Source organism: Tachyglossus aculeatus, chromosome 2 (assembly GCF_015852505.1).
Source record: "Tachyglossus aculeatus isolate mTacAcu1 chromosome 2, mTacAcu1.pri, whole genome shotgun sequence".
Taxonomy (NCBI): Eukaryota; Metazoa; Chordata; class Mammalia; order Monotremata; family Tachyglossidae; genus Tachyglossus; species Tachyglossus aculeatus.
In genome coordinates, this window is record NC_052067.1 from 146,983,944 (window position 1) to 147,011,836 (window position 27,893).

Consider the following 27,893-nt stretch of genomic DNA (forward strand, 5'->3'; position numbering starts at 1 on the left):
GGGCCAAGCACTGTTCTAAGCGCTGGGGGAGGTTACAAGGCGTTCAGGTTGTCCCCTGTTCAGTCATTCAATTATTAATAATAATGATAACAATAATAGTTATTATTATTATTATTATTATTATTATTATTATAGTGCTTGTTAAGCGCTTACCATTATTATTAAAAATAATTATGATTATTATTGTGATAGTGATGCTTGCTAAGCGCTTACCATGGGCCAAGCACTGTTCTAAGCACAGGGGGAGGTGACAGGGCGATCAGGTTGTCCCCTGTTCAGTCATTCAATTATTATTATTAATAATAATAATAATAATAATAATAATAATAATGGTTATTATTGTTATTATAATAATACTACTTGTTAAGCGCTTACCGTTATTATTAAAAATAATGATGATTATTATTGTGATAGTGATACTTGCTAAGCGCCCGCCATGGGCCAAGCACAGTTCTAAGCGCTGGGGGAGGTGACAGGGCGATCAGGTTGTCCCCTGTTCAGTCATTCAGTTATTATTATTATTATTATTAATAATAATAATGGTTATTATTGTTATTATAATAATACTACTTGTTAAGCGCTTACCGTTATTATTAAAAATAATGATTATTATTATTGTGATAGTGATGCTTGCTCAGCGCTTACCATGCGCCAAGCACTGTTCTAAGCGCTGGGGGAGGTGACGAGGCGATCGGGTTGTCCCCTGTTCAGTCATTCAATTATTAATAATAACGATAATAATAGTTATTATGATTATTATTATTATACTTGCTAAGTGCTTGCCATTATTAAAAATGATAATGATTATTATTGTTATAGTGATACTTGTTAAGCACTTACCATGGGCCAAGCACTGTCCTAAGCGCAGGGGGGAGGTGACAAGGGGATCAGGTTGTCCCCTGTTCAGTCATTCAATTATTAATAATAATGATAATAATAATAGTTTTTATTGTCATTATAATAATACTTGTTAAGCGCTTACCGTTATTATTAAAAATAATAATGATTATTGTTGTGATAGTGATACGTGCTAAGAGCTTACCACGCGCTAAGCACTGTTCTAGGCGCTGGGGGAGGTTACAGGGCGATCAGGTTGTCCCATGTTCAGTCATTCAATTAATAATAATAATTATTATAATTACATAATTTATTATTATTAATTATTATGTTATTATGATGATTATGATACTTGTTAAGCGCCCACCATGGGCCAAGCGCTGTTCTAAGCGCTGCGGGAGGTTACAAGGCGATCAGGTTGTCCCATGTTCATTCATTCAATTAATAATAATAATAATAATTATTATTATTATTACATAATTTATTATTATTAATTATTATATGATGATGATGATGATGATGATACTTGTTAAGCGCCCACCATGGGGCAAGCACTGTTCTAAGCGCAGGGGGAGGTTACAAGGCGTTCAGGTTGTCCCCTGTTCAGTCCTTCAATTATTAATAATAATGATAATAATAATAGTTATTATCATTATAATAATACTTGTTAAGTGCTTACCATTATTATTAAAAATAATAATTATTATTATTGTGATAGTGATGCTTGCTAAGCGCCTACCACGGGCCGAGCACTGTTCTAAGCGCTGGGGGAGGTTACAGGGCGATCAGGTTGTCCCCTGTTCAGTCATTCAATCATTATTATTATTATTATTAATAATAATAATAATAATAATAATGGTTATTATTATTATAATAATACTACTTGTTAAGCACTTACCGTTATTATTAAAAATAATGATGATTATTATTGTGATAGTGATACTTGCTAAGCGCCTACCATGGGCCAAGCACAGTTCTAAGCGCTGGGGGAGGTGACAGGGCGATCAGGTTGTCCCCTGTTCAGTCATTCAATGATTAATAATAATGATAATAATAATAGTTATTATTGTCATAATAATACTTGTTAAGCGCTTACCATTATTATTAAAAATAATAATGATTATTATTGTGGCAGTGATACTTGCTAAGCGCTTACCATGGGCCAAGCACTGTTCTAAGCACAGGGGGAGGTGACAGGGCGATCAGGTTGTCCCCTGTTCAGTCATTCAATTATTAGTAATAATGATAATAATAATGGTTATTATTGTTATTATAATAATACTACTTGTTAAGCGCTTACCGTTATTATTAAAAATAGTGATGATTATTATTGTGATAGTGATGCTTGCTCAGCGCTTACCATGGGCCAAGCGCTGTTCTAAGCGCTGGGGGAGGTGACAGGGCGATCAGGTTGTCCCCTGTCCAGTCATTCAATTATTATTATTATTAATAATAATAATAATAATGGTTATTATTGTTATTATAATAATACTACTTGCTAAGCGCTTGCCGTTATTATTAAAAATAATGATGATTATTATTGTGATAGTGATGCTTGCTAAGCGCCTACCATGGGCCGAGCACTGGTCTAACCGCTGGGGGAGGTCACAGGGCGATCAGGTTGTCCCGTGTTCAGTCATTCAATTAATAATAATGATTATTCTAATAATTACGTAATTTAACATTATTAATTATTATATTATTGTGATGATGATGATGATACTTGTTAAGCGCCCACCATGGGCCAAGCACTGTTCTAAGCGCTGGGGGAGGTTACAAGGCGATCAGGTTGTCCCATGTTCATTCATTCAATTAATAATGATAATAATAATAATTATTATTATTATTATTATTGTTATTATTACATAATTTATTATTATTAGTTATTATGTTATGATGATGATACTTGTTAAGCGCCCACCATGGGCCAAGCACTGTTCTAAGCGCAGGGGGAGGTTACAAGGCGATCAGGTTGTCCCATGTTCATTCATTCAATTAATAATAATAATAATAATAATAATTATTATTATTATTATTATTACATAATTTATTATTTTTAGTTATTATGTTATTATGGTGATGATGATACTTGTTAAGCGCCCACCATGGGCCAAGCACTGTTCTAAGCGCAGGGGGAGGTGACAAGGGGATCAGGTTGTCCCCTGTTCACTCATTCAATTATTAATAATAATGATAACAGTGATAGTTGTTATTATTATTATTATTATTATACTTGTTAAGCGCTTACCATTATTATTAAAAATAATGATGATTATTATTGTGATAGTGATACTTGTTAAGTGCCCACCATGGGCCGAGCACTGGTCTAAGCGCTGGGGGAGGTGACAGGGCGATCAGGTTGTCCCCTGTTCAGTCATTCAATTATTATTATTATTATTATTAATAATAATAATGGTTATTATTGTTATTATAATAGTACTACTTGTAAAGCTGTTACCATTATTATTAAAAATAATAATGATTATTATTGTGATAGTGATGCTTGCTAAGCGCCTACCATGGGCCAAGCACTGTTCTAAGCGCTGGGGGAGGTTACAGGGCGATCAGGTTGTCCCCTGTTCAGTCATTCAATTATTATTATTATTATTATTAATAATAATAATAAGAATAATGGTTATTATTGTTATTATAATAATACTACTTGTTAAGCGCTTACCGTTATTATTAAAAATTATAATGATTATTATTGTGATAGTGATGCTTGCTAAGCGCCTACCATGGGCCAAGCACTGTTCTAAGCGCTGGGGGAGGTGACAGGGCGATCAGGTTGTCCCCTGTTCAGTCATTCAATTATTATTAATAATAATAATAATAATAATAATGGTTATTATTGTTATTATAATAATACTACTTGTAAAGCGCTTACCATTATTATTAAAAATAATAATGATTATTATTGTGATTGATAGTGATGCTTGCTAAGCGCCTACCATGGGCCGAGCACAGTTCTAAGCGCTGGGGGAGGTTACAGGGCAATCAGGTTGTCCCCTGTTCAGTCATTCAATTATTATTATTATTATTATTAATAATAATAATAATAATGGTTATTATTGCTATTATAATAATACTACTTGTTAAGTGCTTACCGTTATTATTAAAAATAATGATGATTATTATTGTGATAGTGATACTTGCTAAGCGCTTACCATGGGCCAAGCACTGGTCTAAGTGCTGGGGGAGGTTGCAAGGCGATCAGGTTGTCCCCTGTTCAGTCATTCAATTATTAATAATAATGATAATAATAATAGTTATTATTATAATGATACTTGTTAAGCGCTTACCATTATTATTAAAAATAATAATGATTGTTATTGTTATAGTGATACTTGCTAAGCGCTTACCATGGGCCAAGCACTGTTCTAAGCGCTGGGGGAGGTGACGAGGCGATCAGGTTGTCCCCTGTTCAGTCATTCAATTATTAATAATAATGATAATAATAATAGTTATTATTATTTTTATAATAATACTTGCTAAGCGCTTACCATCATTATTAAAAGTAATAATGATTATTATTGTGATAGTGATACTCGCTAAGCGCCTACCATGGGCCAAGCACTGTTCTAAGCGCAGGGGGAGGTTACAAGGCGATCAGGTTGTCCCATGTTCATTCATTCAATTCATAATAATAATTATTATTATTGTTATTATTATTACATAATTTATTATTATTATATTATTATGATGATGATGATACTTGTTAAGCGCCCACCATGGGCCAAGCACTGTTCTAAGCGCAGGGGGAGGTGACAAGGCGATCAGGTTGTCCCATGTTCATTCCTTCAATTATCATTATCATTAATGATAATAATGATTATTATTATTATAGTGATACTTGTTAAGCGCTTACCATGCGCCAAGCACTGTTCTAAGCACTGGGGGAGGTTGCAAGGCGATCAGGTTGTCCCCTGTTCAGTCATTCAATTATTAATAATAATGATAATAATAATAGTTATTATTATCATTATAATAATACCTGTTAAGCGCTTACCATTATTATTAAAAATAATAATGATTATTATTGTTATAGTGATACTTGCTAAGCGCTTACCATGGGCCAAGCACTGTTCTAAGCGCTGGGGGAGGTGACAAGGCGATCAGGTTGTCCCCTGTTCAGTCATTCAATTATTAATAATAATGATAATAATAATAGTTATTATTATTATTATTATTATACTTGTTAAGCACTTACCATTATTATTAAAAATAATGATGATTATTATTGTTGTGATAGTGATACTTGCTAAGCGCTTACCATGGGCCAAGCACTGTTCTAAGCGCTGGGGGAGGTTACAGGGCGATCAGGTTGTCCCATGTTCAGTCATTCAATTAATAATAATTATTATTATTATAATTACATAATTTATCATTATTAATTATTATATTATTATTATTATGATGATACTTGTTAAGCGCCCATCATGGGCCAAGCACTGTTCTAAGCGCTGGGGGAGATTACAAGGCGATCAGGTTGTCCCATGTTCATTCATTCAATTAATAATACTAATACTAATAATAATAATAATAATAATTATTATTATTATTATTACATAATTTGTTATTGTTAATTATATTATTATTATTATTGTTATTATTATTATTATTATTATTATTATTATGATACTTGTTAAGCGCTTACCATGGGCCAAGCACTGTTCTAAGCGCTGGGGGAGGTGACGAGGCGATCAGGTTGTCCCCTGTTCAGTCATTCAATTATTAATAATAATGATAATAATAGTTATTATTATCATTATTATAATTCTTGCTAAGTGCTTACCATTATTATTAAAAATAATGATGATTGTTATTGTGATAGTGATACTTGCTAAGCGCCTACCATGGGCCAAGCACTGTTCTAAGCGCAGGGGGAGGTTACAAGGCGATCAGGTTGTCCCATGTTCATTCACTCAATTAATTATTATTATTATTATTATTATTATTGTTATTATTATTATTATTATTACATAATTTATTATTATTGATTATTAAATTATTGTTATGATGATGATACTTGTTAAGCGCCCACCATGGGCCAAGCACTGTTCTAAGCGCAGGGGGAGGTTACAAGGCGATCAGGTTGTCCCCTGTTCAGTCATTCAATTATTAATAATAATGATAATAATAATAGTTATTATTATCATCATACTACTACTTGTTAAGCGCTTACCATTATTATTAAAAATAAGAATGATTAGTATTGTGATAGTGATACTTGTTAAGCGCTTACCATGGGCCAAGCACTGTTCTAAGCGCAGGGGGGAGGTGACAAGGGGATCAGGTTGTCCCCTGTTCAGTCATTCAATTATTAATAATAATGATAACAATAATAGTTATTATTATTATTATAATACTTGCTAAGCGCTTACCATTATTATTAAAAATAATGATGATTATTATTGTGATAGTGATACTTTCTAAGTGCCTACCATGGGCCAAGCACTGTTCTAAGCGCAGGGGGAGGTTACAGGGCGATCAGGTTGTCCCCTGTTCAGTCATTCAATTAATAATAATCATTATTATTATAATAATTACATAATTTATCATTATTAATTATTATATTATTGTTATGATGATGATACTTGTTAAGTGCCCACCATGGGCCAAGCACTGTTCTAAGCGCTGGGGGAGGTTACAGGGCGATCAGGTTGTCCCATGTTCAGTCATTCAATTAATAATAATAATTATTATAATAATTACATAATTTATCATTGTTAATTATTATATTATTATGATTATGATGATACTTGTTAAGCGCCCACCATGGGCCAAGTGCTGTTCTAAGCGCTGGGGGAGGTTACAGGGCGATCAGGTTGTCCCATGTTCAGTCATTCAATTAATAATAATTATTATTATTATTATTACATAATTTTTTATTATTAATTATTCTATTATTATGATGATGATGATACTTGTTAAGCGCCCACCATGGGCCAAGTGCTGTTCTAAGCGCTGGGGGAGGTTACAGGGCGATCAGGTTGTCCCATGTTCAGTCATTCAATTAATAATAATAATAATTATTATTATTACATAATTTATTATTATTAATTATTATATTATGATGATGATGATGATACTTGTTAAGCACCCACCATGGGCCAAGCACTGTTCTAAGCGCAGGGGGAGGTTACAAGGTGATCAGGTTGTCCCCTGTTCAGTCATTCAATTATTAATAATAATGATAATAATAATAGTTATTATTATTTTTATAATAATACTTGCTAAGCGCTTACCATCATTATTAAAAGTAATAATGATTATTATTGTGATAGTGATACTCGCTAAGCGCCTACCATGGGCCAAGCACTGTTCTAAGCACAGGGGGAGGTTACAAGGCGATCAGGTTGTCCCCTGTTCAGTCATTCATTTAATAATAATAATAATTATTATTATTATTATTACATAATGTATTATTATTAATTATTATATTATTGTTATGATGATGATACTTGTTAAGCACCCACCATGGGCCAAGCGCTGTTCTAAGCACAGGGGGAGGTTACAGGGCGATCAGGTTGTCCCCTGTTCAGTCATTCAATTAATAATAATAATAATTATTACTATAATTACATAATGTATCATTATTAATTATGATATTATTATTATGATGATGATACTTGTTAAGCGCCCACCATGGGCCAAGCACTGTTCTAAGCGCTGGGGGAGGCTACAAGGCGATCAGGTTGTCCCGTGTTCATTCCTTCAATTATCATTATTATTAATGATAATAATGATTATTATTATTATAGTGATGCTTGTTAAGCGCTTACCATGGGCCAAGCACTGTTCTAAGCGCAGGGGGAGGTTACAAGGGGATCAGGTTGTCCCATGTTCATTCACTCAATTAATAATAATAATAATTGTTATTATTATTGTTATAGTGATACTTGTTAAGCGCTTACCACGTGCCAAGCACTGTTCTAAGCGCAGGGGGAGGTTACGAGGCGATCAGGTTCATTCATTCATTCATTCAATTATCATTATTATTAATAATAATAATAATAATTATTATTATTATCATAGTGATACTTGTTAAGCGCTTACCATGGGCCAAGCACTGTTCTAAGCGCTGGGGGAGGTTACGAGGCGATCACGTTCATTCATTCATTCAATTATCATTATTATTAATAATGATAATGATTATTATTATAGTGATACTTGTTAAGCGCCTACCATGGGCCAAGCACTGTTCTAAGCGCTGGGGGAGGTTACGAGGCGATCAGTTTCATTCATTCATTCATTCAATTATCATTATTATTAATAATAATAATGATGATTATTATTATTATAGTGATACTTGTTAAGCACTTACCATGGGCCAAGCACTGTTCTAAGCGCAGGGGGAGGTTACGAGGCGATCAGCTTCATTCATTCATTCATTCAATTATCATTATTATTAATAATAATAATAATGATTATTATTATTATTATAGTGATACTTGTTAAGTGCTTACCATGGGCCAAGCACTGTTCTAAGCGCTGGGGGAGGTTACAAGGCGATCAGGTTCATTCATTCATTCATTCATTCATTCATTCAATTATCATTATTATTAATAATAATAATTATTACTATTATTATAGTGATACTTGTTAAGCGCTTACCACGGGCCAAGCACTGTTCATTCATTCAATTAATAATAATAATAATAATAATAATAATAATAATAATAACAATAATAATAATAATAATTTTTATTATTAATATTATGATACTTGTTAAGCACCTACCATGGGCCAAGCACTGTTCTAAGCGCAGGGGGAGGTGACAAGGCAATTAGGTTGTCCCATGTTCATTCACTCAATTATCATTATTATTAATAATAATAATGATTATTATTATTATTATTATTATCATTATCATTATTATAGTGATACTTGTTAAGCGCTTACCATGTGCCAAGCACGGTTCTAAGCGCAGGGGGAGGTTGCAAGGCGATCAGGTGGTCCCATGTTCAGTCATTCAATTATTATTAATAATAATAATAACGATACTTGTTAAGCGCTTACCATGGGCCAAGCACTGTTCTAAGCGCTGGGGGAGGTTACGAGGTGATCAGGTTGTCCTATGTGCAGTCATTCAATTATTATTAATAATAATAATAATGGTACTTGTTAAGCGCTTACCATGTGCCAAGCACTGTTCTAAGCGCAGGGGGAGGTTACAAGGCGATCTGATTGTCCCATGTTCATTCATTCAATTAATAATAATAATAATAATAATAATAATTATTATTATTATTATTATTATTATTATTATTAGACTTGTTAAGCGCCCACCATGGGCCAAGCACTGTTCTAAGCGCAGGGGGAGGTTACAAGAGGATCAGGTTGTCCCATGTTCATTCATTCAATTATCATTATTATTAAAAATAATAATAATTATTATTATTATTATGATACTTGTTAAGCGCTTACCATGGGCCAAGCACTGTTCTAAGTGCAGGGGGAGGTTACAAGACGATCACGGTGTCCCATGTTCATTCATTCAATTAATAATAATAATAATAATGACAATTATTATTATTATGATACTTGTTAAGTGCTTACTATGTGCCAAGCACTGTTCTAAGCGCTGGGGGAGGTTGCAAGGCGATCAGGTTAACCCATGTTCATTCATTCAATTATTATTATTATTAATAGTAATAATACTAATTATTATTGTAATGATACTTGTTAAGCGTTTACCATGGGCCAAGCACTGTTCTAAGCGCTGGGGCAGGTTACAAGGCGATCAGGTTGTCCCATGTTCAGTCATTCAATTATTATTGTCATTATTATTATTATTATTATTATTATTATTATTATTATTATTATTATTATCATCACCAAGCGCTTAGAACAGTGCTTGGCACATGGTAAGCACTTAACAAGTATCACTGTAACAATAATAATAATTATTATTATTATTTTTAATAATAATGATAATTGATAATTGAATGAATGAACATGGGACAACCTGATCCTCTTGTAACCTCCCCCAGCGCTTTGAACAGTGCTTGGCCCGTGGTAAGCGCTTAACAAGTATCATTATCATTACTTCATCATCATCAATCGTATTTATTGAGTGCTTACTATGTGCAGAGCACTGGACTAAGCGCTTGGGAAGTACAAGTTGGCAACATATAGAGACAGTCCCTACCCAACAGTGGGCTCACAGTCTAAAAGGGGGAGACAGAGAACAAAACCAAATGTACTCACAAAATAAAATAAATAGTTATGATGTTAATAATACAAGTATATATGTATATATGTTTGTACATATTTATTACTCTATTTATTTTACTTGTACCTATCTATTCTATTTATTTTATTTTGTTAGTATGTTTGGTTTTGTTCTCTGTCTCCCCCTTTCACACTGTGAGCCCACTGTTGGGTCTGGACCGTCTCTCTATGTTGCCAACTTGTACTTCCCAAGCACTTAGTACAGTGCTGTGCACATAGTAAGCGCTCAATAAATGCGATTGATGATGATGAAGTAATGATAATGATACTTGTTAAGCGCTTACCACGGGCCAAGCACTGTTCAAAGCGCTGGGGGAGGTTACAAGAGGATCAGGTTGTCCCATGTTCATTCATTCAATTATCATTATTATTAAAAATAATAATAATTATTATTGTTACAGTGATACTTGTTAAGTGCTTACCATGTGCCAAGCACTGTTCTAAGCGCTGGGGGAGGTTACAAGGTGATCAGGTTGTCCCATGTTCATTCATTCAATTATTAGTAATAATAATAGCAATAATAATAATGATACTTGTTAAGCGCTTACCATGTGCCAAGCACTGTTCTAAGCACTGAGGGAGGTTACAAGGGGATCAGGTTGTCCCATTTTCATTCATTCAATTATTAATAATAATGATACTTGTTAAGCGCTTACCATGGGCCAAGCACTGTTCTAAGCGCTGGGGGAGGTTACAATCAATCAATCAATCAATCGTATTTATTGAGCACTTACTATGTGCAGAGCACTGTACTAAGCACTTGGGAAGTACAAATTGGCAACACATAGAGACAGTCCCTACCCAACAGTGGGCTCACAGTCTAAAAGGGGGAGACAGAGAACAAAACCAAACATACTAACAAAATAAAAATAAATAGAATAGATATGTACAGGTAAAATAAATAAATAGAGTAATAAATATGTACGAACATATATACATATATATACAGGTGCTGTGGGGAAGGGAAGGAGGTAAGATGGGGGGATGGAGAGGGGGCGAGGGGGAGAGGAAGGAGGGGGCTCAGTCTGGGAAGGCCTCCTGGAGGAGGTGAGCTCTCAGTAGGGCCTTGAGGGAGGAAGAGAGCTAGCTTGGCGGATGGGAACAGGGAGGGCATTCCAGGCCCGGGGAAGGACGTGGGCCGGGGGTCGATGGTGGGACAGGTGAGAACGAGGCCTAACGGTGAGGAGGTTAGCGGCAGAGGAGCGGAGGGTGCGGGCTGGGCTGGAGAAGGAGAGAAGGGAGGTGAGGTAGGAGGGGGCGAGGGGATGGATGGACAGCCTGGAAGCCCAGGGTGAGGAGTTTCTGCCTGATGCGCAGATTGATTGGTAGCCATTGGAGGTTTTTGAGGAGGGGAGTAATATGCCCAGAGCGATTCTGGACAAAGATAATCCGGGCAGCAGCATGAAGTATGGATTGAAGTGGGGAGAGACACGAGGATGGGAGATCGGAGAGGAGGCTGATGCAGTAGTCCAGACGGGATAGGATGAGAGCTTGAACGAGCAGGGTAGTGGTTTGGATGGAGAGGAAAGGGCGGATCTTGGCAATGTTGCGGAGCTGAGACCGGCAGGTTTTGGTGACGGCTTGGATGTGAGGGGTGAATGAGAGAGCGGAGTCGAGGATGACACCAAGGTTGCGGGCTTGTGAGACGGGAAGGATGGTAGTGCCGTCAACAGAGATGGGAAAGTCAGGGAGAGGGCAGGGTTTGGGAGGGAAGACAAGGAGTTCAGTCTTGGACGTGTTGAGTTTTAGATGGCGGGCAGACATCCAGATGGAGATGTCCTGAAGGCAGGAGGAGATGCGAGCCTGGAGGGAGGGGGAGAGAGCAGGGGCAGAGATGGAGATCTGGGTGTCATCAGCGTAGAGATGATAGTTGAAGCCGTGGGAGCGAATGAGGTCACCGAGGGAGTGAGTGTAGATTGAGAACAGAAGGGGACCAAGCACTGAAACTTGGGGAACCCCCACAGTAAGAGGATGGGAGGGGGAGGAGGAGCCTGCAAGAGAGACTGAGAATGAACGACCGGAGAGATAAGAGGAGAACCAGGAGAGGACGGAGTCTGTGAAGCCAAGGTCAGATAGCGTGTGGAGGAGAAGGGGGTGGGCCACAGTGTCAAAGGCAGCTGAGAGTTCGAGGAGAATTAGGATAGAGTAGGAGCCGTTGGATTTGGCAAGCCGGAGGTCATCGGTGACCTCTGAGAGGGCAGTTTCCGTGGAATGTAGGGGATGGAAGCCAGGCTGGAGGGGGTCAAGAAGAAAGTTGGTGTTGAGGAATTCGAGGCAGCGCGTGTAGACAACTTGTTCCCCCCCGCCTTACCTCCTTCCCCTCCCCACAGCACCTGTATATATGTATATATGTTTGTACACATTTATTAGTCTATTTATTTTATCTATACATATTTATTCTATTTATTTTATTTTGTTAATATGTTTTGTTTTGTTGTCCGTCTCCCCCTTCTAGACTGTGAGCCCACTGTTGGGGAGGGACCATCTCTAGATGTTGCCGACTTGTACGGGACCGTCTCTATATGCTGCCAACTTGTACTTCCCAAGCGCTTAGTACAGTGCTCTGCACACAGTAAGCGCTCAATAAGTACGATTGAAAGTGAAAGGAACGTGAAAGTTGTCCCACGTGGGGCTCACAGTCTTCATCCCCGTTTTACAGGTGAGGGTATTGAGGCCCAGCGAAGAATATTGGTAATAATGGTGTTTGTTAAGCACTTACTAGACTGTGAGCCCGTTGTTGGGTAGGGACCGTCTCTATATGTTGCCAATTTGTACTTCCCAAGCACTTAGTACAGTACTCTGCACACACTAAGCGCTCAATAAATACAATTGAATGAATAAATGAAATGCCAAGCACCATTCTAAGCGCTGAGGTAGATACAAGGTAATCAGGTTGTCCCAGGTGGGGCTCATAGTCTTCATCCCCATTTTACAGGTGAAGGAACTGAGGCCCAGCAAATAATAATAATGGTACTTGTAATCGCTTATTATGTGCCAAGCACTGTTCTAAGTGCTGGGGGAGATACAAGATAATCAGGTTGGACACAATCCCTGTCCCACATAGGGCTCATGAGGGAACTGAGGCCCAGAGAAGTGAAGTGACTGGACCAAGGTCACACAGCAGACAGCAGCGTGGCTCAGTGGAAAGAGCCCCACGTGGCTTTGGAGTCACAGGTCATGGGTTCAAATCCCGGCTCCGCCACTCATCAGCTGTGTGACTTTGGGTAAGTCACTTCACCTCTCTGGGCCTCAGTTCCCTCATCTGTAAAATGGGGATGAAGACTGTGAGCCCCACGTGGGACAACCTGAGCACCTTTTAACCTCCCCCAGTGCTTAGAACAGTGCTTGGCACATAGTAAGCACTTAATAAATGCCATTATTATTAAGTGGCCGAGGCCTGACCTCATGACTCCCAGATTTGTGCTCTGTTCACTCTGCAGGTCTGTCACATATTTATCCTAATTTTTTTCTCCCACCCCTCTAGACTGTGAGTTTGTTGCAAGCAGGGAATGTGTCTGTTTCTTCTTACAATGTACTTTCCCAAGCGCTTAGTACAGGGTTTTGCACACGGTAAGCGCTCAACAAATATGATTGAATGAATAAATGAACGTAGCTTCTCTGTGCCCTAGTTCTCTCGTTGGCCAAATGAGCCTTCATTCATCCATTCATTCAGTCAATCATATTTATTGAGCGCTTACCGTGTGCAGAGCACTGTACTGAGCGCTTGGGAAGTACAAGTCGGCAACATATAGAGATGGTCCCTACCCAACAACGGGCTCACAGTCTAGGAGGGAGAGACAGACAACAAAACAAGTAGACAGGTGTCAAAGTCGTCAGAAAAAATAGAATTATAGCTATAGCTATATTCAGTTCCTGTTCTCCCCGCTACTTAGACTGTGAGCCCCATGTGGGACCTGATGATCTTCTATCAATCAATCAATCAATCAATCATATTTATTGAGCGCTTACTGTGTGCAGAGCACTGTAGTAAGCGCTTGGGAAGTACAAGTTGGCAACATATAGAGACAGTCCCTACCCAACAATGGGCTCACAGTCTGAAAGACTGTCTAAAAGTGAGCCCACTGTTGGGATAGAGTCCGTCTCTATATGTTTATTTTTAATATATTATATTAAATATATATGTAATATACATATTTATATTTATAAACAAAATAAAATAATATATAATATATATATTATAATATATATAATATAATATATTATATACCGTCTCTATGTTTATTTTATTTTGTTAGTATGTTTGGTTTTGTTCTCTGTCTCCCCCTTTTAGACTGTGAGCCCACTGTTGGGTAGGGACTGTCTCTATATGTTGCCAATTTGTACTTCCCAAGCGCTTAGTGCAGTGCTCTGCGCATATTAAGCGCTCAATAAATACGATTGATGATGATGATGATGATGTTGCCAACTTGTACTTCCCAAGCGCTTAGTCCAGTGCTCTGCACCCAGTGAGCGCTCAATAAACACGATGGACTGAATGAATGATCTTTTATCCGTCCCAGCGCTTGACACACTGTAAGCGCTCATTACACGGGCCCCAGTTATTGGTGATGATTGCCTTCCCCTCGGCCCCCCGGAATGGAGGAGGAGGGTGAAATGTGATCCTCTCAATTTCCCCAACACCTCTCTCAATCAACCTGTCATTCCTTCATCCATTCAGTCGTATTTATTGAGCACGGACTGTGCGCAGAGCACTGCACTAAGTGTTTGGGAGAGGGCAGGACAACGATAAACAGACACATTCCCCGTCCCCAACGAGCTTACAGTCTGGGGGCCGGGAATGGATATGAATAGCCATAAATAAATGGCCGATACGGGAGGGAGGATGAATTAAGGGAGCAAGTCAGGGCTCCGCAGGGAGTGGGGGAAGAGGAAAGGGAGCTTAGTCAGGGAAGGCCTCTTGGAGGAGACGGGCCGGCGGGGAGGGAGAATCACTGTCAGATTTGAGGAGGGAGGGTGCTCCAGGCCTGAGGTAGGATGTGGGCCAGGGGTCGGCTGTGAGCCCACTGTTGGGTAGGGACCGTCTCTATATGTTGCCAACTTGTACTTCCCGAGCGCTTAGTACAGTGCTCTGCGCACAGTAAGCGCTCAGTAAATACGATTGATTGATTGGCCAGATGGAGGCCCTAATCCCGGCTCCGCCACTTGTCTGCTGCGTGGTCTTGGCCGAGTCAACTTTCGTTCATTCACTCAATCGTATTTATTGAGCGCTTACTGTGTGCAGAGCAGTGGACTATGCGCTTGGGAAGTTGGCGACATATAGAGACGGTCCCTACCCAGCAGCGGGCTCACAGTCTAGAAGGGGGAGACAGAGAACAAAACACAACATATTAACAAAATAAAATAAATAGAATAAATATGTACAAGTAAAATAAATGGAGTAATAAATACGTACAAACATATATACGTATATACAGGTGCTGTGGGGAAGGGAAGGAGGGAAGGCGGGGGGTGGAGAGGGGGAGGAGGGGGAGAGGAAGGAGGGGGCTCAGTGTGGGAAGGCCTCCTGGAGGAGGTGAGCTCTCAGTAGGGCCTTGAAGGGAGGAAGAGAGCTAGCTTGGCAGATCAATCAATCAATCGTATTTATTGAGTGCTTACTGTGTGCAGAGCACTGTACTAAGCGATTGGGAAGTACAAGTTGGCAACATATAGAGACGGTCCCTACCCAACAGTGGGCTCACAGTCTAGAAGGGGGAGACAGAGAACAAAACCAATCATATTAACAAAATAAAATAAATAGAATAGATATGTACAAGTAAAATAAATAAATAAATAGAGTAATAAATATGTACCAACAGATGTGGGGAGGGAGGGCATTCCAGGCCAGGGGGAGGACGTGGGCCGGGAAGGATGCTTCTCTGGGCCTCAGTTACCTCATCCGCAAAATGGGGATCCGATTCCCGTTCTCCCTCCTGCTTAGACTGGGAACCCCATCTGGGACCTGATGATCTCGCGTCCACCCCAGCGCTTGATACATAGTAAGCACTTCATAAGCATAGTAAGCACTGTTGCCAACTTGTACTTCCCAAGCGCTTAGTACAGTGCTCTGCACACAGTAAGTGCTCAATAAGTACGATTGATTGATTGATTCACAGATGCCATCATTTGGGATGAGGATCGCCTTTCCCTTAGCCCACAGAGCAGAGGAGGAGGGAGAAAAGCCGTCCTGTCAACTCTCCTAACTCTCTCAATCGGTCGGTCTATCCATGGTATTTATTAACGTTTCAACAGCTACCACTGGCCTCAAACCTTGGGAGAGGAGAGTACCATCCAGTGTGGCTTGTAAAATCTAGTGGGCTTCAGTGGGTAAGATAGAAACCAGATCCTCTTCGTGTTCCCTGTTCCTCCACCAGCCTGGCCGAGTGGAATCAATCCAACTTGTACTTCCCAAGCGCTTAGTACAGTGCTCTGCACACAGTAAGCGCTCAATAAATTCGATTGATTGATCAATCAGTGGCATTTAATGAGCGCTCACTATGTGCAGAGCTCTGTTACTGCGTGTTTGTGGGGGTGCAGTATAGTTATGGTTCAGTATAGGTAGACGTGATCCTCGCCCACAAGGAGCTTATATTTTAGTGGGAAGAGCCTGGGAGTCTTGGCTTCGGATCCGGGCCTTGCCTGCTGTGTGACGTTAGGCAAGTCATATATATGAGCCTCCATCGTCTCTTCTGTAAAATACAGTTTTACTGCCCACTCTCCCTCCCTATGTCCCAAGTAGGACAGGGACTTGGTCCGATCTGACTATCATTCATTCATTCAATCGTATTGAGCACTTAGTGTGTGCAGAGCACTGTACTAAGTGCTTGATGTGCAAAAACTCCTCACCCTGGGCTTCCAGGCTGTCCATCCCCTCGCCCCCTCCCACCTCACCTCCCTCCTCTCCCTCTCCAGCCCAGCCCGCACCCTCCGCTCCTCTGCCGCCGCTAACCTCTTCACCGTGCCTCGTTCTCGCCCGTCCCACCATCAACCCCCGGCCCACATCCTCCCCCTGGCCTGGAATGCCCTCCCTCCGCACATCCGCCAAACTAGCTCTCTTCCTTCCTTCAAAGCCCTACCGAGAGCTCACCTCCTCCAGGAGGCCTTCCCACACTGAGCCCCTTTCTTCCCCTCCCCCTCGTCCCCGCCTTACCTCCTTCCCCTCCCCAAAGCACCTGTATATATGTATATATGTTTGTACATATTCTATTTTTCATTTTGTTAATATGTTTTGTTGTCTGTCTCCCCTTCTAGGCTGTGAGCCCGCTGTTGGGTAGGGACCGTCTCTATATGTCGAGTGCTTAGTACAGTGCTCTGCACACAGTAAGCGCTCCATAAATACGATTGAATGAATGAATGTCTCCATCCTGGCGCTTAGCCTAGTGCTGGGACCATAGGCAGTGCTTAACATGCACTACAGTTCTTTATCCACCCTCTCGTGCTTTCTCTCTCCTCCGCTCTCTTTCATGGATTCAGCGAGCTTGCTTCCATGTTCAGATCACCAGGCAGGCAGGCGTGGTCCCTGCATCCGAGACATTTACCATCTCTCTCTTTTCCTCTTTCTCCCCTAGCAGGACGCGCATGTCCAACTACTCTCCACGCTCTCCTGGACCTATCCGGAGGTTGTCAGAGCCTCTGCCTTCCCACTGACGTACTAAGTGCTTAACCAAACTTCCCAAGCGCTTAGTACGGTGCTCTGCACACAGTAAGCGCTCAGTAAATACGATTGAATGAATTATTATCCTGCTAGATTCCAGGAATCGGCAGGGTAGCTCACTGAGGTTACCTTCAGTCTTGGATGCGGATCCAACTTACTCCTCCACTTCCAAAGCCTTACTAAAATCACATCTCCTCCAGGAAGGCTTCCCTTTATCACTTGCTGATTTCCCCACTGAGTTCCTTGACGCCTCCACTGAGTCACTCGAGCTCCAAGTATTTAAGGTTTCACCCCACCTCTGTTCCCCAAAGCATATTTATCATCAGTCGTATTTATTGAGCGCTTACTCTGTGCAGAGCACTGTACTAAGCGCTTGGGAAGTACAAGTTGGCAACCAATAGAGACAGTCCCTACCCAACAGTGGGCTCACAGTCTAAAAGGGGGCTATTTAAGTCTAAAAGGGTGTTATTTATGTGCCTCGTAGTATTGACCGAGTTCCTACTCTGTGCAGAGTACCTCGTTAAGTGCCGAGGAGAGTACAACAGAGGCAGTAGACGTGATCCCTGCCCTCGTGGAGCTTAGAGGACCCGTAGGGGAAACCAACACCAAGGAAAAGCATTTTTCTCACGACTCAAGTCCGTTCCGACATGGCCCGGCCCAAGAAGGAGGTCTGGTGTCTGTGAAGAAATAATGCCGCTACTTCTCCATCGTCCGTCTGCTTTACCTGGCCATACAGTAGTTTGTGTTTCTATTTATTTTCCAACAGTGTAGCGTTTAGTACAGTGGAATAACGATGACCGGCCGGGGAGAAAGGCGTTTTGCAGGTGTCGATGGAATAGTAATATAGGAAATTATCGACTCAGGGCTGTTTGTCAGGGTGCTGTCTCCAAACTCTCTGTAATAATAATAATAATAATAATAATAATGATGATGATGGTATTTGTTAAGCATTTTCTACGTGCCTAGCGCTGTTCTAAGCGCTGGGGTGAATAACAGGGTAATCAGGTTGTCCGCGTGGGGCTCACAGTCTCAGTCCCCGTGTTACAGATGAGGGAACTGAGGCTCAGAGAAGTGAAGTGACTTACCCAAGGTCACACAGCAGACAAGGGGCGGAGCGGGATTAGAACCCACGACCTCTGACTCCCGAGCCCGTGCTCTTCTGGACTGTGAGCCCGCTGTTGGGTAGGGACCGTCTCTATATGTTGCCAGCTTGTACTTCCCAAGGGCTTAGTCCAGTGCTCTGCACACAGTTAAGCGCTCAGTAAATACGATTGAATGAACTACGCCATGGATCTCCTCTACCTCCTGACTCATTGGATCGACGATTAATGTGATTTTTCACACAGCCGACATTTGGAAAGAGAAACCAGGAGGCAGAAGAGAAAACAGAACCGGGTATCATAGATATTAAGCACAGCAACCCAGCGAGGGTTAGCCATTCGCTACATCTGATGTGGCCGGGACCATGGATCTCACATTTTCAGTGACACGCGCGCTCGGAAGGAGAGCTCGACGATTATCGGTGCCCTCGTTGAACCCGAAGGCCAGCCGTCTGGATCCTTAATAGGAGAACTCCCCCATCTCCGTCTTTCAACCCCTTCCCAAGAAAATCAGCTCCACTCGTGGTAGAGGAAAAAGGGGAACTGGAGTTAGAATAGCTTATTTTAACATGTGGTATTTAATAACCAGGAGGCGTCTGCACGTTTCTGATTATCGTTGCTTTTGTTTCACTTTGAAGTGGGATCCCATGATCACGACGCTGCCCGGTTTATACCTCGTGTCGGTTGGAGTCGTGAAGCCGGCCGTGTGGATCTTCGGATGGTCCGAGCACGTCGTCTGCTCCATAGGAATGCTTAGATTTGTCAATCTCCTCTTCAGTGTCGGAAACTTCTACTTACTCTATTTGCTTTTGTGCAAGATACAGCACAGGAACAAGGTAGGTTTTCATTCACTAGGCCGAATATGAACAAACTCATTTTGCCGCGTGGTTTGTTTTTTTTCTTTTCCTGTTTGTCTTAGCACTTGAAGTTCTAGTCAATTATTTGCCAATCCTGTAACACTCGATATTTATCCAGTGGCAACAAATTCATTTAAACCTGTAAAATTGAATGGTTTTTTTGTGCCGCAATTGAGGCCGTGTAGCTCAGTTTTCGTTTCAGGAAACGCAGACTAAAAGTACACAGTATAATTAACAGATGTGGCATTTGGATCCCAAAGATTGTTCTGTTAATCATCCTCGTCGATCGACGGTCGTTGAACGCTTACCGTGCGCAGAGCACTGTAGTAAGCGCTTGGAGAGAGTACAGTAAAGCAGAGTCGGTAGACACGTTCCCAACCCGCGACAGGCTATTCCTTCTGTTGAGTCTAGTTTTTCTCCCCACTTCTCCCTTGTACCGAGAGAGATTTCAAAGCAGGGAAACCTTCGTTCTAGTTGTCCAGCCCTAAACAGCGTTGTTTCTTTGGGAACTGCCCCAAAAGTTTTCCTCGGGTGTGATTAAGATGCCTTAGCTCTCTGCTTTTTAACCGCTCTTGAACGGAACCATCCAAAGAGTGAGAAAGTAAGCTCGGAATTGAGAGCATTAGCGTCAGCATGGAAAAAGCCCTCCGGGATTACAAAGCCCCGCGCGCTAGACTCCGAAAACGTGTTTTCTGTGAGAATCGGTGGCTCATTGACTAACGAGCTGTATTTTTTTCTAGGCTGTTTCCGGCGTCCAGAGAATCCTGTCCGCCTTAACCCTGGCAGTATTTCCCACACTGTATTTTTTCACTTTCCTTTACTACACAGAGACGGGGTCGGTGTTTTTTACCCTCTTTGCCTACCTGATGTGCCTCGACGGTAACCATAAGACTTCGGCCCTGCTCGGCTTCTGCGGCATCATGTTCCGCCAGACGAACGTCGTCTGGGCCGTCTTCTGCGCGGGCAGCGTCCTGGCCCAAAAGGTGACCGAAGCGTGGAAGACGGAACTGCAGAAGAAGAAGGAGGAGAGGCTCCCGTACCTCAAAGGACCCGTCTCGGAACTGAGGAAGGCGCTGCGGTTTCTCCTCGGTTACGTCGGGTCCCTGAGGAACCTGCGGGCCATGATGGTTCTGACCTGGCCCTACATCCTTTTAGTGTGTCTGTTTGCGGCCTTCGTGGTTTTCAACGGCGGCGTGGCCGTGGGGGATCGAAGCAGCCACGAAGCCTGCCTGCACTTCCCGCAGCTCTTCTACTTTTTCTCTTTCACTCTCTTTTTTTCCTCCCCTCACTTAATATCCCCGAAGAAGGTGAGGACTTTCCTTCAGTCCGTCTGGAAGCGGCGGGCCCGGTATGCCGCGCTGACGGCCGTCTCGTTATTCTTAGTCTGGAGATTCACTTACGTTCACAAGTATCTGCTCGCCGATAACCGACACTACTCCTTCTATGTGTGGAAGGGGGTCTTCCAGCGCTACAGAATTGTGAAGTATCTGCTGGTGCCGGGGTACGTGTTCGCGGGCTGGAGCATCGCCGAGTCACTGAAGTCCAAATCCATATTCTGGAACTTAATGTTTTCCGCGTGCGTCTTGGCCGGCACGGTCCCTCAGCAACTATTAGAGTTCCGTTATTTCATTCTGCCCTACGTGATTTACCGGCTCAATGTCCCCGTGCCTTCGGTGCCCAAGCTCCTGGGCGAGTTCAGCTTGTACGTGGCGGTTAATTTTGTGTCCTTTTACCTCTTTCTGCACAAGACGTTCCGGTGGCCGGATAGCGAGGACATTCAGAGGTTTATGTGGTGATCGCGGGGCTCGCTCAGGGGATTTCTCTCCCGCGACGGCCGGTGGCGGCGGGACCCGGCTGGGACTCGTTTGCTTTAGAGAACAAAAAGGAAATATGACTTGGAAATCGGGGTGGAAGTCAGATGGACCGTCCCGACACGACGAAGATAGGGAACCGGATCGAAGGGCTCGGAGTCGTGCGCTCGCCCAGCCGTGAATCGGGGAAATGGGATCGCGGCCGAAAACATTGCGGGATAATGTGAAAAGAGACATGTTTACAGCTGACTGGCGATCTTCCGTGTCCGTCAGCTAGCCGAGGGCTCTTCCTGATATCGGTAGAGGCTTGTAAAAGGCGTCGGCTTTCCGTGTAGCCTATCGGCTTGGTCATTTGCAGGGGAGAAAAACCTCCCGGCGATACTGGAAATATTCTAATGTTCGGGCCTTGACTGGAGGCACGGTCGTTTGCTCTGCGACGCATTAAAACGCCGACATCAGAGTTCTTGTTCGCATTTCAGCAGATGTTCAGTCTTTATCTTAGGTAAAGAGGGTTAGAGCGGTAGGAACACCCCCGCTTCCGTGTCGATTTAAGCAACTCGACGCCTCGGATTCAGTCCGTGTAAGATAAGCGAGCGTCCCTTCAACGGTCTCTGCTCGTTTTGTTGCACAACCAAAGAGTGACTGCAGCGACCGCAGACCTGATTGAAAGGGAAAGTGTTCTCCTTCTAACTCATTAGACGATGTGGCTGTGAAGTTATGCACCTTTTTTGAGCGGATCTATGAGCTACCATATGGCGCGGTCTTGCCCGTACGCAGGGAGAGACGATACATCCTTAAGACGTTCCCGTTAGCCCTTTTATTTTAAATTTTTTAAGCGTACTACAGAGCATAGGATTACGGATCCTTATTTTATTAGTAGGTTTTGTATCTTTTTAGATTATGTACCATAAAGGTTTCTATTAAGAGCTATAAGACTTCTCCGAGCCGTGTTAGCGGTAGCATTTCTGCCAGGTAATCTTCTTAAAAGTATCATTCATTTTTAAACTACGTATTTATCGAGCCTTTCGCCTTCTTGCGAATACGTGCAACTGCACAGATGTCTGGAAAAGCCTTTTCTGTGCGGAGTGACAGAAATATATGGATTACTTTTCTGCCCTTTCCTCTTCCTTCCTAGTAATCAGTGGGAAAAAAATTCCTTTGCTTAATTATGATGAATTTTCTGGAAAATGTATCTAAATGAATCAAGCTACCTAGATAAGCTGCAGCTTACCCCCTTCCCCAGTTGTGTAACCGGAATATGAGAGATCGGGGGAATTACTCTTCTGGTGCCGTATCTTGTCACAGAAATGAAGAGTAAGGACCAGAAAGCAAAGTCAGCGCACGTTTCAAATTATTCAAAGAACAGAGGAAAAAAAATTTCGGGACCGTTTCCTTCTCCCTATGAACTCGAGATCTGTTTTTTGCTGTTTTTTTTAATTGAAAGCTGGTAGGATATAAAGACAAGGGTTTTGTGTCAGAAAAATGGCTGGATTATTCATTCCTGAAGTTTGGGAGGGGGAGTCCTGAAATCGTGGCTTAACATTGAATCGATTTATAAAGTTCCATCTCTTTTTAAATGGTTTTGTATTGCCCGGCAGTCGTTCGATAATAACAGCAAGGGGTTTGTTTGAATTTGTGGTATGTCTTTAACTATTGCAAAGGAACACTTATGCTTTTTCAGATATATGACTCCTGTGACAGGTATTATGGGAACCAATGGGATTAATTCATCCACATGTTACGTTCAGCACGTACCATGTGCCAAGTACCGTTCTAAGTGCTGGAGTAGATGGAAAGTAATCAGGTCAGACATAATCCGTCCCGCATGGGGCTCACGGTCTTAATCCCCATTTTACAGGTGAGGTCACTGAGGCGCAGAGAAGTGAAGCGACCTGCCCGAGGTCGCGGAGCCGGGATTAGAACCCACGTCCCCTCGACTCAAAGGCCCGGGCTCCTTCCACTTGGCCACCCTGCTTCCCCGAGATGGTTTTGGACCAGAGATCCTCCAAAGGCGTCTTGCAAGGTGGACAGACATCTTGAGGACTTGCCGACGGGCCTCGTGCGTGGCAAAGAGGGCAGCGGCGGCTGATGGCTTGCACTGCCTCGGCCCTATGTTGGCACTGTATTCTGCGGACACTTGAATAATAATAAAATAATAATGTTGGCATTTGTTGAGCGCTTACTGTGTGCAAAGCACTGTTCTAAGCGCTGGGGGGGGATACGAGGAGATGAGGTTGTCCCATGTGGGGCTCACAGTCTTAATCCCCATTTTACAGAGGAGGGAACCGAGGCACAGAGAAGTGAAGTGACTTGCCCAAGGTCACGCAGCAGACAGGCGGGGGAGGCGGGACTCGAACCCATGGCCTGTGACTCCCAAGCCCGCGCTCTTTCCACTGAGCCGCGCTGCTGCTTCTTTGGCTGCCCTTGGGTCCCGCTCAAAGCACTCCATCCCCGCCCCGGCTTTGCCCGCTGTATTCGCACCCCGGCCGGGACGCGGCGAGAAGGGATCGGTCAACCAGTCGTATTTATTGAGCGCTTTCTGTGTGTGCAGAGCACTGTACAAAGTGCTTGGGGGAGGGCGGGGGGGACCTCGTAAACACATTCACATTCCATTCATTCATTCAGTCGTATTTACTGAGCGCTTACTGTGTGCAGAGCACTGTACTAAGCGCTTCTAGACTGTGAGCCCACTCTTGGGTAAGGACCGTCTCTATATGTTGCCAACTTGTACTTCCCAAGCGTTTAGCACAGTGCTGTGCACACAGTAAGCGCTCAGTTAATATGAATGAATGAATACACAGTAAGCACTCAATAAATGTGATTGAATGAATGAATACAAGTTAGCAACATATAATAATAATAATAATAATAATGATGGCATTTGTTAAGAGCTTACTATGTGCAAAGCACTGTTCTAAGCCCTGGGGGGGATACAATGCGATCAAGTTGTCCCACGTGGGACTCACAGTCTTAATCCCCATTTTTACAGATGAGGTAACTGAGGCTCAGAGAAGTCAAGTGACTTGCCCGAGGTCACACAGCAGACTCGTGGCAGAGCCGGGATTTGAACCCACGACCTTTGACTCCAAAGCCCGGGCTCTTCCCACCGAGCCACGCTGCTTCGGTCCCTACCCAACAGCGGGCTCACAGTCTAGAAGGGGGAGACGGACAACAAAACAAAGCATGTGGACAGGTGTCAAGTCACCAGAATAAATAAAAATAAAGCTAGATGCACATCGTTAACAAAATAAATAGAATAGTAAATATGTACAAGTAAAATAGAGTAATAAATCGGTACTGACATATATACAGGTGCTGTGGGGAGGGGAAGGAGATAGAGCGGGGGGATGGGGAGGAGGAGAGGAAAAAGGGCTCAGTGTGGGAAGGCTTCCTGGAGGAGGTGAGCTCTCAGTAGGGCTTTGAAGGGAGGAAGAGAGCGAGCTTGGTGGATGTGCAGATTTCGAATTAGAGCCACTTATCATGGAAAGTGAAGTCCAAACAGCTTTACCCTGCCTCGCTAAAAATAAGGCGCTTGGCTTCGATTGCCTTCCTATGGAGGTGTTTCAGGCAGCCGGGGAGAAATGGGCTAAAGTCCTCACCAAGTTGTGGCATCAGTCTGCCTGACCGCGCAGTGGCCATCTGATTGGAAGAGATCAGTTTACGGTCCAATACTGAAGAGAAGAGATACAACTAAACGCGACGATTATCGTACAATTTCCTCGATCTCACACGCCAGCAAGGTACGGCTGAAAGTCAGGCAGCGTCGGATGGAGACCCGCGTGGAGCGCGAGGTGCCCGATGCGTAAGCAGGATGCCGGAAAGGACCAGGGACGCGAGATATTATCGCTGGTGTCCGTTGGATGATTGAAAGGACGAGAGAATATCAAAAGGAAGTCAGCGTGTGCTTTATCGATCATAGTAAGGCCTTTGCGTGGCTCACGAGAAACTGGAGCACATTAAGGGAAATGGGCATGCCGGACCATTTAATTGCATTAATACAGAAACTGTACTTTCGTTCATTCAATCATTTATTGAGCGCTTACTCTGTGCAGAGCACTGTACTAAGCTCTTGGGAAGTACAAGTTGGCAACATATAGACAAACGGGGCTACAATAAGAACGGATTATGGAGAAACAGATCGGTTTCCCATCGGTAAGGGTGTAAGACGAGGATGTATCTTATCGCCATATCTGTTCATCCTTTACACCGAATACCTGATGAGAGAAGCCGGTTTGGATGAAGATGAATGGGGAGTAAAGATTGGAGCAAGGAATATAAACAACCTTCCTTATGCTGATGATGGATGATAACAACCCTACTAGGAGAAAGTGGTGAAGATATGAAGGGCTTATTATTAAAAGCTAAGGAACAGAGCAAAAAAGATGGGCCTATATTTGTCAAGAAAACAAAAATTATAACTAGAAGTTCTAACACATTTGTAGTAGACGGAGAGTTTGAAATAGTTGACAATCTTTCTCTCCTGGGATTGATACAGTGCTCTGCACACAGTAAGCGCTCAATAAATACGATTGAATGAATGAATTGGTAATAATAAAGGAACTAGTAGCCAAGAAATGCGCTGAAAATTAATGTTAGGAAGACTTGCTTTGTGCATGAAATGTGTTCATGTAACAGACTCAACTGTGTGGTGTTTCCAGTGACAATGTGTGGATCCAAAAGCTGGACAGTGAGAAAACAAGATAGAAAGGACATAGATTCTTTTGAAATGTGGTGTTGGAGAAGGCTTTTGTAGGAAGGACATAGATTCTTTTGAAATGTGATGTTGGAGAAGGCTTTTGTGAATGCCATGGACGGCCCGAAAAACAAGTGGATTTTGGAGCAAATTAAACCCAAGTGGTCTTTGGAGGACCAAATGACTCGACATAGCATTTTCGGGACACATAATCAGGAGGACTAACTCTCTGGAGAAGACATTGATGCTGGGAAAATTCCAGGGAAAACGTGGAAGAGGCAGATCGGCAGCTAGATGGATAGAGACCATAACAACGAATAATGGAAGAGCTGTTAGAAAGGTTGTGGATTATGGCAGAGGCCAGGACGTTCCGGAGAAAATATATCCACGGAGTCGCCGTGAACTGGAAACGACTCGACGGCCCTTAATAATGACACATTCCCTGCCCACAGTGAGCTTGTTGCCAATTTGTACTTTCCCAAGCGCTCAGTACAGTGCTCTGCACATAGTAAGCGCTCAATAAATACGATTGATGATGATGAGAGGGGACCAGAGAAAGGCACTGCACAAGTGGCCACCCCTATAATCCATTCCTTCCCTTGGGCTCAGTAAGTACTCAATAAATACGATTGGGTAAATGTCCTCAAGTCTAATACAAGGCCGAGGGTCATCCTTAGTTTTCAACGCTAGGCTCCGTTGTGTTGTAGTTAGACTGGGCATTGATCCGCAAACTAAGCTTCTGCAAAGGTGGTGCCGATTTTTCATTATCGCTTTTGTAGTTTTATTTCTCTAGTTCGATGCAGAAAATCGTGCAGCTGTGAAAACATCGAGGGCCACTAGCTTTTGAGCCCTCTCAGATTTCAGAAGCAGATTCAACCGCTCTCATGGGGTTGAAGTGAGAAAACCCCTTCGAAATGCATGGTCGTGTGGATTATGGCCTCCAGCGTGGCTCGGGGGAAAGAGCCCGGGCTTTGGAGTCAGGGGTTCAAATCCCGGCTCCGCCAATTGTCAGCTGGGTGACTTTGGGCAAGTCACTTCACTTCTCTGGGCCTCAGTTACCTCATCTGGAAAATGGGGATTAAGACTGTGAGCCCCGCGTGGGACAACCTGATCACCTTGTAACCTCCCCAGGGCTTAGAACAGTGCTTTGCACATAGTAAGCACTTAATAAATGCCATTATTATTATTATTATCATTATTATTATTGTTCGTCTGGAGAGAAATCTGTCAGCGGAAGCACTCCCTTGGTGCTGAGCACGGAACTCAGAGCTTGGGAGAGTACAACAGAGTTTGTAGACATGTTCCCTGCCCCCAAGGCAGTCAGAGAACAGTGCTTTGCACATAGTAAGCGCTTAACAAGTACCAAAATTATCACTGTTATTATAGTATTTAAGAAATAATTATGGTACTCGTTAAGCGCTTAGTATGTGCCAAGCACTTTTCTGAGCACTGGCGTAGAGACAAGTTTAGCAGGTTGGACCCCCGCCCCTGTCACTCTTCACACTCTTCAGCCCCATTTTCCGGATGAGGGAAATGACCAGAGAAGTGAAGCGACTGGCCCGAGGTCACACAGCAGTCACGTGGAGGCGGGATTAGAACCCAGGTCCTTCCGACTCCCAGGCCTGCGGACTATCCACTAAGCCCCTTTAGCTGCGGAGCACTGTAGGAAGACGTTGGAAGAGCACAGTAAAGTCTGCAGGTCTGGTT

General features: G+C 42.7%; 1 protein-coding gene across 1 annotated transcript in view; it reads left to right on the forward strand.

Annotated features, from left to right (window-relative positions):
- ALG10 (ALG10 alpha-1,2-glucosyltransferase) overlaps window positions 1-23,298 on the forward strand; it is a 24,726-nt gene extending 1,428 nt beyond the window's left edge. The window contains exons 3-4 of the mRNA XM_038765217.1: window positions 19,464-19,661; window positions 20,423-23,298. Of these exons, the coding sequence (XP_038621145.1) occupies window positions 19,464-19,661; window positions 20,423-21,478 (1,254 nt within the window). The 3' untranslated portion in view covers window positions 21,479-23,298. The remainder of the gene's footprint in view (window positions 1-19,463; window positions 19,662-20,422) is intronic.
- Window positions 23,299-27,893: the final 4,595 nt, after the last annotated feature.